Here is a 17,197-nt window from a genome sequence, read left to right as displayed (position 1 = left end):
AGTTGAAGAAACAGATTGCTGATCCAGTTATCTTAGGCAAAGGACTCTACAAAGAAGCCACAGTACTCACCTTTACACAGGAGTAAATGACTGAAACAAACACCACTGTGGTCAGGATCAGGAAACAGGTCAGGTAAAAACCCAGCATAAATGTAGAGCTGAAATCAAGGAGATTTTTTTTTTTTAAATGCACAGCATATAGAATAGCTACAGCTCTGCTCTCCAGAACATGATATTTGTACAAGCTATGGCACACTGCACGGGCTTTCCAATTAGGATAGCAGCAGGAGATACGAGGTGCCTTGAATACCAACAGATACTCTGTCTTACTTTGAATTACACACACAGGCTGTAGAGCAAAGAATACTGCATCTTTTGTAGCAATCACCTTCCTGCCAGGGTGATAGCAGAGGGACTGAGAAATATTTCATGCGCTAGAGGAGCTGATAAAACAATTTGTTATGGCAGGTTGGCCCCTGGCTGGCTGTGGGCAGGAGACCCCTGGGAAGGAAAGAGTGCTGAGTGCTCAGTGCAGCTGAGTGGGAATAGTCTCAGTGGGAATAGCTGCCCATCCTTGCCGTGCACAGGGAATGTCTGCGCTGCACCACCCTCCATGCTCTGCCTTGTGCATGGATGGGAGCAACCATGGCATGAGGACAGTCAGGGAAAACAGCCCTAGCTTGGCCAGCTTGAGAGGTTCCTGTTCCTCCCAACTCTGAAGTACAACAGGACCCCAGGGCCAACTTTGTACTACGCATTTTCATCTGTTTTGATCACGAAGATATTCAACAACAAGTTCCCAGTGATTGGTCTCAGTATGACAGGACTCCCTCCCAGGAGTTAGCCTTGTTCATAATTCAGAAGAAGTATTCTTGCGATGTGACATTGAGGCCAGCCACACCAAAGCCAGCTTGTCACTGTGTTCTCCCATGGCTACTAAGATAATTGTACTTGCTAATTCACAGTTTGAGCCTTTGTGAAATTCATTAAAGCTATTCCTCTTTATCATCATAAATTATCACTGCCATTTTGTTTCTAGTTTCAGATTCAAATTCCATGTTGTGTCTTTCATGAAGCTCTGATGGTGACACATAAACACCTGTGGTTTCAGTCGCTGCTTAACTGTTACCTTCGATAAAAGACCAATTGCAACTGAAATATAAGGGAAAACAAACCAAAAGATGAAGGAAAGTATATCTGACCTGCAGTTAAAACATGAAATTTTTTTTACTCTTGAACCAAACCATCTTTCAGACAGGCCAGGCTGCCTAAGGACACTTCAGAACTTACCAAAAAAACCCAACCACCACCCTTATGGACAGCATGGAAGGAGACTGAGCAGCATGACATTTACACCATGCTGCCATAAGGGATTGGCTCCTGCGTAATACAAAGGAGTCAGCCATATGGTTGCCACAGATCAGAAATTGTCAAGTTGTCATTTAAATGTTAAACTGGGTTTTATGGAGACAGCTTAGTGGCTGCTTAGGGAGTTTGATGAGCAACACAAAGGCTGGTAGAGGGTCTCTGCAGGTGTGAAGTCATAGCAGTAATATCCAGAGATCCAAAGTGTAAGCCCTTGCTAAATAAATTACTCTCAAAGAACATTTTTGGACATAATTACAGTGCATTAATTGCTGGGATCGATCTAGTTTCAATTTTCAGCCTCTTTCAGCTTCACTTCCACTTTCCCAAAGCGGATCTGTCTGTTTACACAGTGCATTTGTACTGATGTTATTTTGCTGATTCAATCTTTCTGTGAGCAGAAGTGAATGTCCTCTTGCCTGTGAGAGTGAATGACCTCAAACATCAGACCATGCATCATTTCTGGGACCTTCTGAATATCTGATCTGAACACTACAAACCAATCTCTACTCTGAAAAGATCTGTGGCGTGAACAGAAGTAGAAAGCAGTTGTAATGGTCTAAAATAATATTGGAGCTCTCTTTAAACATTTTTTTGTCTTCTTGTAATGAAGATGAATTTGGAGCATTTTCAGAGCTTCTGTGATCTTGTTCTTCAGATTAAAAATGACTAACTCCAAATTTATTTCCAACACAGTGCTCAGTGAATGATATATTATTGCTACTAAACCAGAGCACAGGAAATACCAACATGCTTTAATTTTAGGGGATTTTTTATGAACTCTTTGAGAAGAAATACCATGTCTGCAGAGCTCACTGCTGGAAAAGATCCAGTGGGTTACACCATGCACTTCAGACAAAGCATTTCACTGCAGTGGTCCAAGAGCACTGTGCCCCACAGCCCTGAGGAGCTTATGCCACACTTGCCTGGAGAAAGAAATGACTGTAACTCTTAAACCTGGAGTGAGCTACTCAAAGCTTAGACATGTATAGCTCAACTCCCTCTCTACCTTTTTTCTTGCACTGCTGCCCTGAGTCCAGAAGAATAAATGCATGAGAGGTTATGCCTCATCTGTGAAGCAGATGCTGAGACCTCAGTGCTCTGAGCAATGAGGCTGTGATTGCTTTTTTACCTCCTTGTCCCACTGCGTCCAGACAAGAGCACATCCTAGCCTTGTGTTGTGAATGTACACTACACCTTAGTGGGCAATCCTTCCTACTTAGTGATATTTGTTTTCCAGAGGCTTATAAACGTGCTGAACGTCCTAAGATGGAGGTAAATGGTAAGAGAAATCACACTGGGAAAACAGAAATCCTCACGTGCCAGTGAGGGGGTTTTAATCTGCACTAGAAATGAGTGAAAACAATAAGCACCACGCATCACTTGAGCATGTATTATTTAAGGATTTTTCTCTTCCCCTTGGTGCTCTGAATTCTCAAGAAAAAAACAAAGAAAGTAGGCCAGAATAGAGGAGGGGAGCAGATGGGAGCAAAGGGATGAAAAGGTACTCACTGTGGCACAATTATGATTTGAACAAAGCAGATGAAGAGGAAGACTAGGGAAGCACAAGCCACGTAGGCTCCAAACCTGTCATCCACCTGCTTGGAGTACTGCAAAAAAATGCAAACAGGGTTATGTTAGCGGGAAATTTGGCTGGCTGCCCTCTCTCTGCAAACAGTTCTTACTTGGCTTCCTTTTGGGTCCTTGGAAAGTAGTGCTGGTAGGAAACGACTAACATTACAAACTCCCCTTCTCCCTGGGCTAGCTGTAAGGGCATGAACAGACCCAAAGGCCAGGGAACAAACCCCACAGCTGAGTGGAGAGAGGATTCACCATCTGGCCCTTGCACAAGAGGAACAGGAATGGATTAACTGGGACTATGATTGTAGGTCACCGTCATCAGATCTAAACTTCTTCCATGGGAAGTTTCCTCTAACAGGGATGAATGTTGCTAATTAGAAAACCTTGTATTTTGTGCAGACGGCTTGGCTCGTTCTAATGATAGTGTGAGGATGCTGCGGTTTTCACACAGTTGCTCCTTCCAACTACTTGTCAACATATCGGTCACATGGCAGCTGCATCTGATTCCCAAAGATGCTTTATTTAGCTTGAAGCATGGTTCTTAGCGCAGACGGTCTCAATGTTTGAACCACAAAATAAAAGGTGCTCAGAACAGGTGAAATGCTTATTTCCCAAGCAGTTTTCAGCTATAAAACTGAAGGGAAGGAGTGGGGGGAAATTATACACTTGAGCTATTATCCAGTCCCACACTGATTCATTGAACAGCTGTAAGTCCTGCAAAAGTATGCTTTCATAGGTTGTAATTCCTGTCATTGAAAGAGTGTTTCTAAATAAAATGCTAAAATAGTTAGTGCAAACTTAATTACTGATTATTCCATAGAATAATAAGTTTAACCTGAAGACCACTCAAGTGTCCCGAGGATATGTACTTGGATAAAGAAAAAGAAAAAAGATGCCTTTGACTTTCTTTGGGCAATTAAAACCAGCAGTTTATATAGTACCCTTAATAATAATATCTGGGTACCTCTGGACTCAACTGAATTTAACTTCGCAGCCATCTAGAGCTGATGTTGTCTCTATTATACAGACAGAGAAATTGAAAAGATCTTTGCCTCAAAACAATGATACCTGAAACAAAATCAGGAAGCTCTGGGAGCCCTAGGTATGTTACTGCTCTTTAGCACATTTGTGAGCCAGAGAACTCTACTTGTTGCTTAAAATGGGTTCCCCAAAATGACCAGAGTATGAATTGCATCCCGATGAACCTTAGTAGCACCTGGGGGTCCTTGGGGGGGCAAAGGAGTAAAGCCCCTCCAGAGGTGATTCAGAGCTTGGGCAGGCTAAAGTGGGTTTCTCCAGTGATTTGAGGGAGATAAGGGGTGACTGCAATCTCTGTTTCGATGCCTCGAGGTCAGAGAAACAAATCTGGTTTATTCTAGATTCCCTCTACAGCTAATCATTGTATATTTGTGTCTGACAGAAATGTCTTGGTTTTCTTGCCCAGTGCTCCCTTCAGAAAACCATGGCTTTCTAGGGACATGGATATTAAGGTTTCCATGAAGAAGCACAGATTTTTTATCACAACCCCACCTCCAAGACTTAAAACCTACCATTACCTATAGATATAAAAGGTTGACCTTATGCAGGAGAACTAAAACTCATAAAAAGCCTGACTGACACGTTGCAATGATTTTTAGATGTTACCTTTTTCTCCAAGTCAGGCTCCCTGAATGTTAAGAGGAACTTGCGCACGTGCTCAGAGCGTAATCTATCAATACTTCTGGCATCGATGGCACGGCCCAGAAACTCATCCACTTCATCTTCTGGGTTCATACTTTCCTGTGTATTCCTGAGGATGTCATGAAAAGGGAGCATAAGAGGACAAGACAATTTCACCTTCTTCACCATGTCATCATTTCACTGTATAACAAGCCGAAGGTTAATGGCATTTTGCTTATGACAGCTTCAAGTTGAAAAACAGATGAGAATTATATTGGCTCTAGAGCACATTGAGAGCCCACTAGTGAAAGGATTTGATTTACTTGCCCTTTTTCTATAGTACATCCAATTTCTTGCCTTGCAATCTCTTTACTCTCCTTCTAAAACTGGTCAGTAGTCTCCTTCCGACAGTCCTCTACCTTATTCTTTCATGCACTGTTGTGCTGTCGTGGCTGTTAGTGCCTGAACTGGCAAAATGATTTATGTAACCAGTCATATTTCTTGCTTCCCAATAATAATTTCTGTAAATATTTCTGTGAAAATTTCTGAACTTGAACAATTCTCCATTTTTGAGAAAAAATTGTTTATAGAAAAAACGTGGAAAAAAACGTGGCCTGATATTCAACTGCCTCCCCTTTTCGCAGTTACTTATGAGTATAAAGCATAAGCCAGACAAAATTTTCTGTTTACAAGATATTTACCTAACTCAAGGAAAGGTTGCAAAAAAAAGGTGGCAAAAGAAAACAATACAGATTAGATTCTGCTTTCTAAATATGTAGAACGAGATTTCTAAATTGCTTATAATCTTTAGTATCAGTGTGTTTCTGATGCTAAGCTACAGCTTCAGGAAAATGAGGCTGATTTTCAAAAACTATTGAAAAAAATACCACTGAAAACTTAATTGCTCTGAGGCATTTTGCACCGAGGATCAGGAAACCTGAGGCACCTCCCCAAACTCTCTAGTTATTTTTAAACTCTAACAGGATTTTAATGACTTGATGCTGTCATTTTAATGGCCTGCCTTAAAACTAGCTATAGGCAGAAATTAAAAGCTAATCCTGAAGTGCTGTTTTTCTGCTCTGCTTGCATGATTGTCAAGGTTATCCATGGGATACACCAACAGTTATGCATTGGAATACGTCCCTCACTTGCACTGAGGCATATTCCATGGATAACTATTTCTGTGTGCAAACCCCATGATGGCACAGCAACTTATGGCTCATGTTGTGTGACCTTCACCTTAGGCACTCTGGAGAAAAAATCCCAAGGTCTGACAAGCATGATGAAAAGCTACACTGCTTTATTTTCTCCATTTTATTTGTACTGCATAACAATGCATAACCACAAACCCTGTGTTGCAGCCAGCGGGTACAATGTGTCTACAACTGCTACAGGTATGACTGTGCTGTAGAGCAGAGACTGCTCAAAGCAGCTTACAAACCAGAATGTGACTCTACTTTTAAAAGTTAAAGGTCCCTTTCCAAAAGAAAGGGTCTCCAAAAGCTTTCTGAAAAACTGGAACAGATTTCAAGAAGCTCTCTGTGCCCCAACTCTACCACGTAGCTCTTGTCAAGAGACAAATAAATCAGGTCCATCTACTCATTTCCATTCCAACTCCCTTTGCCCCAGCCAGTGGGTTGAATGTGTCTACACCTCAGCTGGGTCATGACGACACACCATTGGCATCTATTTTGTGACCATATGGCAATTGCAAATCTCATTTGTCTCAAGGTCTTAGCTCTATTTTAGCCAATCTTAATATTTCAGTGAGGTTAGGGAAAAGAGTTTTTTATTTTGGGGCTCTGGAGTTATTTAATTCCTTGAACTTCATATATTCCACTTTGAAATTAAAAGTGGTTTTGTCCATAGACGGACAGGACATTCAATTTACTTCTAGACACTTCCTTAGAGGAAGCACATCTGCTTGAGCATTCAATACGACGCTGTTTATTTTCATTCAGTCCTCTGGACTCAAAAAATGAGCAAGGAAATAATTAGGCTTCATATTTACAGAATGTCTTCCAAGATCCTGTGAGTTATTTACACATTTGGGTCATTCACATTTAGTCATTTCATACCATGTACAAGAGATGCAATACGTTTTTCCCCTAGAACCGAAGCAAAAGAGTTGGCTCAGCATCTTGGCAAACCTCAGTTAAATTTCAAGTTCCAGTCTAAAAGAGTCACTCAGGAAGACGTGAAGAGAGGAAGAAACTTCCTGCTCGGGCTTTGGCCTTGGCTGCCTCCAGTTTTGTAATAGGTCATTATCCTGCTGAGGGTATCTCTAATACTACAATAACTTCTGTGGTTGCAGATTGTGTAGAAACAACCCTGCAGGTTTTAAATTGCCTTGCTGGGATATTCACTGTGAGGCAGCCACCTTCACGTAGACTGCCCGGGAGGCTTAGTCACCTTGCATATACCTAGCTGCTCAGGTGGCTTTCTCAGAAAGTTGTACCCAAACTAAATTACTGTACAGCAAGTTTGAGTACATTGGCATAAATGTAATTTTAAATTGAAATACAAAATTTCCCCGTGCTAAGGAGTGCCCTGAGGGCAGTGCCTGTAAGTCAGAGCTGAGGTACTGCCATAGACTAATAAAATTCATATGTGGAAATACCTATTGATATATTGATAGTAGTGGTGGTGGTGGTGAAAACAAGAATTTCAGGCCTCCACAAAACTTCCAGAAACACCTCTTAAAAGCACTGTTGAGATTTCTCCAAATGCAGCCAACAGAAAATTGTTGCAAGGGACCGGAACAGCACGAACAAAGCTTGGAGCAACTTTTGCACTCTGCTTGCAAATGTGAAAGCTAGCAATTAACCCAGAGATGCTGGCTTCAGGGTAATCCAAAAATGTTCTGCTGATTTAATTACTTTCCGCAAATGAAGAGTGTGACCACTGCCAAAACTACATGTATGCCATAATTTTAAATGCTTCATGCCTAGATTCAGTAACTAAATCTGCATTTAGGCATGTAAGTGTCAGGTCCTGTTTTCAGAGATGCGTGGTGCCTACGTCTTTCTTCAGCGTAAGAAAAAAGTATTGATGCTCAGTGTTTCTGCACGTGAAGGCACTGGACATGGTTTAGGTATCTGATTTTAACCACTATCGCCATGAACATTTTCTGCCAGCAATTTTTTTTGGCCAAATCTTTGTTCTTGAGTTAAACACACTTCTGGATCAAAAGAATCTGAGGCAAGTAGTAGCTTCTTTTAGTGCTGACTAGAAATGCAAAAATCCTGCAATCTGTATAATAAGAGGGCGTGACACTGAATCAGCACTGTAAATACACAGCTCTTAGCTATTGGCCATAACAGCCCAAGTAATCTTTTCAAATAGAGGAGAGACATTATGGTCCTTGGAGCAACAGTAGAGATGCTGTTCCTCGCCAGCTGAGTGACTCTTATGGAACAACACTGAGGCAGCTGAATTCATGCATTCTTGCACAAACTATGCGGAGAGGGATGCTATTTCATGAGGGATACTTAACATTTTTGTATTCCTAAGAATTAGTTTGTTGTAATCTGCTAGCTCTTTTCTGTCCAAAGTATATCTAACATCAATTGAGTTCCCAGCAGACATGGATGCAACAAGAAACCCTGGTGACTCCCCCTAGACGCCTTGTAGCACCAGGGAAACATCCCAGGGTGCAACAGAACTAAATGTTATGAAAATCAAGTTTGCAGTGAAGGGCAAGGGAAGGAGAGAATGATTCTTAATACTGCCATGTTCAAACTTTCGCTTTCCTTTACTTTTAGGGAGTTGCTCTCAGTGTTTAACCACCATAATGTGAATTTTCCCAAAGCCAGATGCTTAGGGCCCACAGAAGCATTTAGCTGTCCCAGCTCACAGAGGTCCGCTTAGTCCTGACCACCAGCCCTAGAAACATGATAAGAGCAACAGCAACATATTTTAGCCACCAGTCTCCTCTACTGTTACCTATCTTGCTCTGAGCAAGCTTACAATTAATGCCAGTTAGTAGGACTGAACGTGAAATTATTCCCAATACCTTCAATACAGGAAATGTTTTTGTTATATCCAGCTGTAGAAGTTAAAAAGTGAACACAGTTGGGTTTTTTTCCTTCAAAAACAATTTTTCAAAATACTAGTCTTGTTAGATTGTTATTTTAACCATTTTTTTAAAGTTCTATATGAAAAAAAAGAAAATGCTGCTTTAATGTGGCTGTATCTTAGAGCATGAAAGTTTGAATTTACTTTTTCAAATAAGCTGTCATTTCTGAGTTCATTTTTATATATAGAAATAAGTAATATGTAATAATGAGTAATATGAAATATATACAAATAACTCAGAAACTATATATATCTCAATGCATACATAAATTTCTCTTATCAGAGATGTTCAACACTTAGACTTTACAGGGAGATTTTGTTCTTGGGATATTTTCAAAGCAGCAAATAGCGAAGAATATTGGGGGCAAGGTGAAGAGCAGCAAAAGCATTTTAATTACAAAAGCAAGTTAGAACCACACAAATTAATAAATGTTTTGAGGACAGCGGCAGTTCTCAATGCACATCAGTCAATCCCGTGCCCTCGACTGGCTGTCCCTCCAGGAGAAACCTCTGGGGAGTCCAGGCATTATTCTTGGCTGCTGGGCATTAATTTTTGTCTTTTTTTAATATGAGAAAAAAAATCCCAAATGTGCAAACATAACAGTGTATGACAGAAGTAAATTTGCTTACTTGTCCTTGGGGTCCTCAAAACCCTGAAAGAAAGGAAAAGGACACAAGGGTTAGGAAACAGGCTGGCCTTGAGAACACAAAGTATCCTGAGAATGGCATTTTGCAGAGGAGTTTCCAGGGCACTCATTTGCTAGGTGTGGATGGATAGCCTTACCCACCCCCCAGCAATATTTTGTGCTGCCACATCATCAGGCAGACAGAGCAGTTTTAGAAAAAGGTATGTTTTCAGATATAAATTTATGGAAGTGAAGATAAGGAAAACGCTTCGGCTGACTGCTGGCATGCTTTCTTTCAGGTGTCCTCTTTTTTGCAGTCACCACTACAAATGATACAATGGAAATTGTGCTGATATTATAACTGAGGATGTATTTTACTTGAAACAAAACTCAAAATGATAACATAGGTCAACTATTGTATTCAACAAGGTTGTGCCTCTTTATGTCGGGGCTTGGCTAAGGGAGCTGGATGCATTTCAGTTTTCATCTCTTCAGGAGGAACCTCAGGGTGTCTCCTTCCTTCTCCCTGCAATGCATGCACACATGAAACACGTTTTCTTGAATAAGGTTTCAGGAATTATTTATATTTGTAATAGCCAAAATATTCATGATTCCTTCAGGGCCACCTGAACTGAGTAAGTGAATGTATTTACAAGTCATCCATAGTTTAAGTGGCCAGAAGGCCTCGGGGAAAAATATGTATGGAGGCATAATATTATATGTTTAGCATTGACATATGTAATAGACCAAATTGCACCAAAATGGCCATTTTGCATTGGCTGAAACAAAATCTGCCCTCTGACATCTTGGCATATATTTAACTGAAGTCATGAAAAGTTGTATATTTGACAAGTAGGGTCAAATACACAAGAGTTTGTACCCTGTGTTCCAAAACATAAAACAAATGCATCTGGGAGATAGGAAGAATTGCTTTTGTTTTCCTCCCAGAGACCTCAGGCCAAAACTGCTCGGAGCACGTGAGGATATTCCAGCTGCTGGACATGCACCCGCTACCAGGCTGGGGGCAGCAAACTGACATCCACTCTGACTGTAAAAAAGTAAAAATCTTTGGGCAAAAGTCTCCCCGCAGTCGCCTTGTCCAACACCATCAGAAACAAGAATGTTGACCAGATACTAAACAAAACCAGATTTTGCCCTTGCAACTAGTTAGCAATGTAGCGATACGGTGAGAGGCAGAAGTAAAGCCAACAGAGTCTCCCTGAACAGCATCAGTTTTGCAAGAAGGAAAAAGTGGGTTTTGTCAGTCAGGTCAGCAGTCAGGACTGTGATCCACTGAGAGAGCAATTTCCATTTTTACATACTCCGTTTCAGACTAAAACCACACTTCTAAATAGAAACTGCAACTCCAACTTAACCCATCAGAAATTCAGATAAAGGAAGTTTCTCAGTCCCATGTAACAACTACCAGCAAATCCAGTGGGAAGAAGGAAATAGTAATGCTGATTCAAAGTTAGCATATCCAGTTACCCAAGCCAAAAAAAACATGTACTTTTTGATTTCACATTAAAGAGCGATGAAGCAATCATTCAACCTTTTGTTGTGTGGCTTTTTTTTTTTTCCTTTGCTTAATCATTTTACAGTTGTCAGGAATATCTGATTGATTTATTTATTTATCCTCCAAGCAATGCTACAGCACAGTGCCAAAACTGAAAGCTCACTGATTAATCATGGAGACAAAATGCTCACTAATTTGTCTGGTGTCATAGTCAGTTAGGCTGGAAAAAAAAAAAAAAGAAAATCAGCTGAACATTAATAGCTTCCAGCCAAGAAATAAGGGGAGGGAACTAATGAAAAAACAGCCAGTACTTGCTTATTAGATAGACACCAAGTTCACATTTTCAAGCTTAGCCACATGGGAACTGGATGACTGACTGCAGTGGGAGAGTCCCCTAAAATGGTCTGATTTTCAGACAGCTGCGTAACCATTCATCTTACTGAAATTCTGAAACTAAACACAGATCTCATAATCCTGCCTTCTAGGTGCACAAGTCTGAGGAAACAGGCCAACCAGGTCAAGTTACCAAAACACCTCAGCAAGCATATCCCCAATATTTCAAGCATGGAAAAAAACATAGGCTGCATATTTAACTGGTCATTTATATGAGTGATCACTTGATCAACACGGAATTTGATTCTCTCCTGCTTCTTTCCCCCAGCAAAACTTATAAGGAAAGTCTCTAAAATAATACAGAATTAATTGATCTAGCTTTTCAATTTAAAATACTAAATCGTGCTTGAAACCCTGGAAATTTTTCATGTCGGTAGCTCAAATTAAACTGGTGTTTCCAAATTAAAAACTCAAAAAAGACATATTTCAGGTAAAGCAAAAAAGGAAAATATTATTACATTTTCTTTCCTGGATCTTCATTTAACGAGGTTAAATATTTAACAGTTACTTGAACTTTAATTAGAGAGAATCAGCTTAAAATGAAATGTAGTAGGAACCTCTTTTAAGTTAAACAAATTAAATGATTCACTTCAAACGTTTCCATTTCATATGAAAGATTCTTCAAGCAGAATTGCCAAAAATGGAATTGTTATGGAGAAAGGTCTGCAGGATTATTTTAGGAAAAAACCCTCAAACACAGCTTCTTAAAAACTGGTCATTTATTACAGAAGATCTTTCTTATTTGCACCGAACAACTTTGCCAGGATACAGAGCAAATATACCTCTAGGATCTGGCTGTGACCAGAGGTTTTCTTCCCTATCCACTAAAGCATCCATGTCTCGATCACATACCAAGAAGCCTTTTAAATGGAGGAGATGATGGCACGCACAGGGTCATGCTGCTCGCCCTATTTTGGGTTGGGAGGGAAATTTCCCTCTGGGTTTTGGTTAATGTGTTTTCACCTCCTCCTACTTGGTGGACATATTCAGCCCATTGAAAAATCTGCACTTAAATTATTTCCTTTGCCTTGCACAAGGCTTGGGCACTAATGACACATCGGGTTTTTTTCTTCTCTGCAGCTGGCAAATAGTTTAGTTTCTTTAGGACTCAGATGCTTTGCTCCAATTAAAGCCCTTTGGCTCAGCATAAGGCTGCTCACATGAATTGCAATGGTCTGTGTTACACACAGGATAAACACTAAGCACAATCAATCCTGCAGAAATATGGTCTACATGGATTTGCCTTCATTCCTAAAGGACTAACACACTCATGATCTTGTAAACAAATTTCCAAGCTTAAGCAGGAAAGGGAAATAACAGGGGCTGCTGCTGTGAGCGTGTCTATAAAGCCACTCTCCAGCATCCCTGATCTCACATGCCTGTGCTCACCGCTGGAGGCTGGATAGCTGGACTGGGGCTGTACTCAGCCTGTTCAGGTACAGAGCAGGTTTTGAGCTGCACAAAGATATGCCAAGATTAGCATTTCTGCACACACACATACAGAAATCTGAACACCCAGAAAAAACAGCTGATAAAAATGAGGTGCCTACCACTTAGGAGAGGGGGAGTAAGGGGGTAGGAAAAGAAACTGCCAATTCCTGGAGTTAAGTACATAAATCCCCTCTTGACTGCTTATGGATTTGTGCCCAGCAGACTGAAGCAGTGCCGATGGCCTTCTAGGCTGCACTGAAGAAAAGGCTGGGAATTGTCAGCAGGGATGAAAATGGCAAAAGTGGTGATGGCTACAAGAATCAGACAGATAGGAGTTCACAGGAGTTCAAGAATAGCTCCATAATCATGATGATGAAGTAGCCCTTGTTAAGGCCAAAATTCCTTTTCTCTATAAGGGAACATAAGGCATGAGATAGGTCTTATCGCAGTGCAGCACTAATGGACTGCTGCATACAGGACCTCATGCAATTTTTATTCAGTCTCGTTTTAAATATCCCTGATACCAGAGTTTTTCCCCTTCCCCCATGAGGCTGCATTATTCTGCCATCAGATTGCAAATGTAAAGGTAATAGCATTTAATAATTGCTCTGAGACTAAGACAGTTCTCTCTTTGACTGCAGGAATATTAACCCAAACTTAGCTGAATCAGCTCCCTTAAAGGCACTAGTACCTACCAAAGAACAGTCCTGCTTTTCTACATGAGGTTCTTAAAAAAACATTTTTATGGCAGGTCAGGTGGCTCTGAATTTACAAGCACTTACTTTTAATGACCATCCTCAGCGGGAGTAGACATGTGCAGGAGGAAAAACAGAGGGAATGTTATATTACTGCAATCGTCCCTAAGGCTTACTATTTTATGGGGGATATTTTATGAACATCTCTTGTGCTAAAGCTCATATGACTGCCATCTCTCCGCTTGACTTCTAAATTAACTAAGCCCCTTTCTTTGAAGATTAAAACTGATTCCTTAAATAGAATGATAAAGTGTTTGTCAAAGCCATGACAAACTGACTGCTATATCATAATGCTTCACATCAAGAACCATTAGAAATAATAATTCTGAGAACATTAGCTGCAATTATTAACATATTGCAAATATGCAAAGAAAAGTGGAATAGACTTTACATCATTTTAACTTTTCATTTAGCTCCAAAAATAAAGCCAGTAGAGAGGCTGATGAGCTCTATGACCTTCTTAGTAGCAGCGTGGCTGGGAAGCATGGATTCCACGTTAAAAACTTTGCTGGCAACTCCAGCAGAGATCGTAAGAGCAAAAATGACAGAGAAACTAATTTTTCTTGCCCTTTTTTCATCTCTAGAAGAAAGTTGAAATGGGACTTACATGATGTTAAAGCAGAAATTGAAAGAACTTTAGACTTAGGGATAAAATGAGCTTTGTAAGAGGTCAGGCCAATTTGCAAAGCAAAGGTACTTCACAGAGAGAGTGACCATGGAAAACAGAAAAGGAGAGTGACAGTTAAGACCAAACCTGGTTTGGCCCCACTGCAAAATTAATTGTTCACATATGTTTTCAGCAGTGTTACACATTCTGCCTTTGTCCCTGTGGTCAACAGGACAAGGCTACGAAGATAGATGCTGTCAGGTGTGAAAGCAGAAACAAAACTGAAGGACTTCAAAGCACTCAAGCCAGAAATAACACAATTTCTATACCCCAGTCCAGAAAGAACTGGCACAGAAAATACTAAGCCTGACAGGAAGGATATTCAACAAGCATCTAAGTGCAGGACAACAAACTGGAAGAAAACCAGTTTATGAAATAGGTTATATGATGAGTGTGTCTGCTATAGCCTGAACACAGACTAATGAGCTCCAAAAAGCAGAGCTGAAGTGCTCCCTTTCTGCAGCCCACCCCTCTTGATAAATAGACTTTCATTCCTCTGCACTGCTCACAGTTAGTGAAACCCTCTACTTTGCTCTACTCAAAATTATTTCGTATACAGCCCCCAGCTGACAGACTGGGCCTGGCCAAACGCATGAATTTATTTGGCCCATCTATAGAACCAAGTGGTTGCTTTTGAAATAGGTTTCTCCCCTTTACTTAACTTCTGGCTCCGAACTCACACCTCTGAGAAGTGCAGGTTGTTCGCACTTCCCATTTTTCTGTGAACTCTGAATCCAAATTTCTTCATTTCAAAGGTCACATTTTCAAGTGAAATGGTATGTGGTTCTGCACCTCACTTGTGAACATTACCAGAACTTGAAAAACAGAAAAAGACACAAAAATAGGTAGTCCTAGAAATGCTCTGAATCAGTTCTTGGCTCCCTAATCTCTGTCCTTTCATCTCTACACTCCAAATGATGATAAACACAACAAACTTCTTCAGAAGCTACTGTCAAACAGCTGCCTAATCAGATGCAGACAGACTGAATCCAAGCCTAACCAGCCTTAATTGCAATTGCCCACTGTTGGTGGCCGGAGCTGCTCAGCCTCTCTGAAAACCAGACCCAAACCAGCTGACCTGCATCCTTTTGTCATTAAAGCTTACTGTCCGCTTTAGGAACCTTTGGAAATCTGCTAGTGCCACAACTCCACCTCTGATGTCCACCTGTGCAACACTGCCACAAACATCAGAGGAAATGTTTCTGTGAATAAAGGGTAATTGGTATCTTTATTTCTGTAGGCTTAATTTAGTCCCACTCAGAAACTGTCTGACACTTTCTAGTAGTGTCTCGATCCAAACCACCTTTTCCTATATAACTATGATTTACCCTAGAAAAGGGTATTGAATGGTGGAAAAATTATCAGTGGAAGACTTCCAAGCAAATATTAAACCCTACCTAAGCTTCACAAAAGCATCTGCAGATCAGCTGTTGCATCGCACTGACTCATATCCCTCTTCTAAAGAATTTAATGAAGGATGAGTGCAAGCTCTGATCAACTAGAATAAAAGTTAGGTTTGCAGATGAGGATACAAAACTGTATGAAGTCTCTGGCAATTTGAGCAATGTCCAGTGTTTTATATGGCTTTCACTCATTTATATGAGATCACATGGAACAGGCAAATCCTCTTTTCAGAAGTACCAAAGCAATTATATAGCATAACTGCAGGGTAGGATTCCTCCCCTTGCTGTTTGTGAGCTATATAAACCAAATTGGCTATATAAAACCCAGACTAGACTAACAATTTCCTCCCAGATCTATAGCAATACATGGAGATTACAGCAGAAAGGATTGCTCGAGGGTTTCTCCCTGCTTGATTATGAGTTCAGGGGATTCTGCATACTACAACAGCGGTGAAAAAATAGTGGGTCAAATTCTTGTCCATTGGGTACCCCTGTCCAGCTCTGCTGACGTCAGTGTTGCTATTACCAGATTTAGTAGTTGATTGCTGGAAAAGAGGATAATGGTAACCTTGAGTTAAATGAAACTAGATGGAGGGTGAACCCTCGGTGCTTCATTCATGGACTCAAATCCACTTCTCTTTGATGGGGCTGCACTATTGACTGAGGAAAACATGCCCTACTGAGTTTTATTTTGATTTTTTAATAATTTCTGATGTTTAAGCTGTAGAGTTGGCACAGAACCAGCTATAGTGTCTGTTCCTCTGATGCACCTGTTCCCCAATTTTGAGTTTCAAATAACAAGAAAATCTATTGTAAGGGCAACTTGGAGACATAAAGGGAGGAAGTGAGCTGTATTTGTGATTCAACATGCAGAGAATTGTTTGATTTAGGACAGGGTGAATAGGACAAAGAATTATATTTTATGGTTGAATGACCAGGCTTGTAGATGAGTGTTGTTTCATTAGAAAGTAAACACCAAGCAATCAAATATCATGTGCAGAGCTCTGAGCAGCACCGCAAGGAATTAGGCAGTGCCTACCTGAAAGAAGAGCTTGTCCTTTATTGCACTGGCCATATCCAGGATGCATTTTTATAACTTTGTCTCACATTTTTAACACCTGCACGCAGTCATATTTCCTACACCTGTATAATCCCTATTTAATTTTATTTCGGTCTTTACTTTGTAACTAACATCAACATCATACACAATTTCATTACAAATTAAATGCTTTGTTAGTTGTACTCAGACTCATGACAGAAGCATGGTCAGACTGAAATCAGTGTTGCAGATCTTCAGGGTTTCCTCTTTCTGTTCCTAAACTTCCTAATGTTAAACCTTTCCAGCAGCTGACAAAATAAAAGGAAATCTGCCAGGCATCTACAACCAGGCTCAGTAATCACGTTAGCCACTCTGCTCACATTTGATTATAAGGACTATAAGGTACCTATTTCTGAAGTAAACCTTCCCCAAAGCATGTTATCAGTAGAATAAGCTCAGTCATACTAGCCAGTGCAAAATAAATATGATAGCCGTATGGCAGCCTTACCATCCAACAGCAGGACTTTCCACAGCTGAGTAGATCTCATGACACAACTAATGCCTTTTTTTCTGGAAGCCAGACAGCATTAGGCTGTGTCAAGTCTAGCTGTAAGACCTCAAAAATTACCGTCTTCTGGACAGCACTACTAAAACCTCAGTAGGAGTGCTGGGTTCAGTGCGGGCA

The 17,197-nt window shown here is 40.6% G+C and overlaps 1 protein-coding gene across 1 annotated transcript in view; it reads right to left on the bottom strand.

Annotated features, from left to right (window-relative positions):
* Positions 1 to 17,197, bottom strand: part of ADCY5 (adenylate cyclase 5) — a 224,000-nt gene that overhangs the window by 23,801 nt on the left and 183,002 nt on the right. The window contains exons 9-12 of the mRNA XM_074828723.1: positions 9,313 to 9,335; positions 4,591 to 4,735; positions 2,878 to 2,975; positions 71 to 158 (exon numbers count right to left, since the gene is read on the bottom strand). Coding sequence (XP_074684824.1) covers positions 71 to 158; positions 2,878 to 2,975; positions 4,591 to 4,735; positions 9,313 to 9,335 — 354 coding nt within the window. The remainder of the gene's footprint in view (positions 1 to 70; positions 159 to 2,877; positions 2,976 to 4,590; positions 4,736 to 9,312; positions 9,336 to 17,197) is intronic.

The sequence above is a fragment of the Strix aluco genome, chromosome 6 (assembly GCF_031877795.1).
Source record: "Strix aluco isolate bStrAlu1 chromosome 6, bStrAlu1.hap1, whole genome shotgun sequence".
In the NCBI taxonomy this organism is placed as follows: Eukaryota; Metazoa; Chordata; class Aves; order Strigiformes; family Strigidae; genus Strix; species Strix aluco.
Note: the sequence above shows the minus strand (reverse complement) of the source record. Positions and strands in the feature narration are given on the sequence as shown.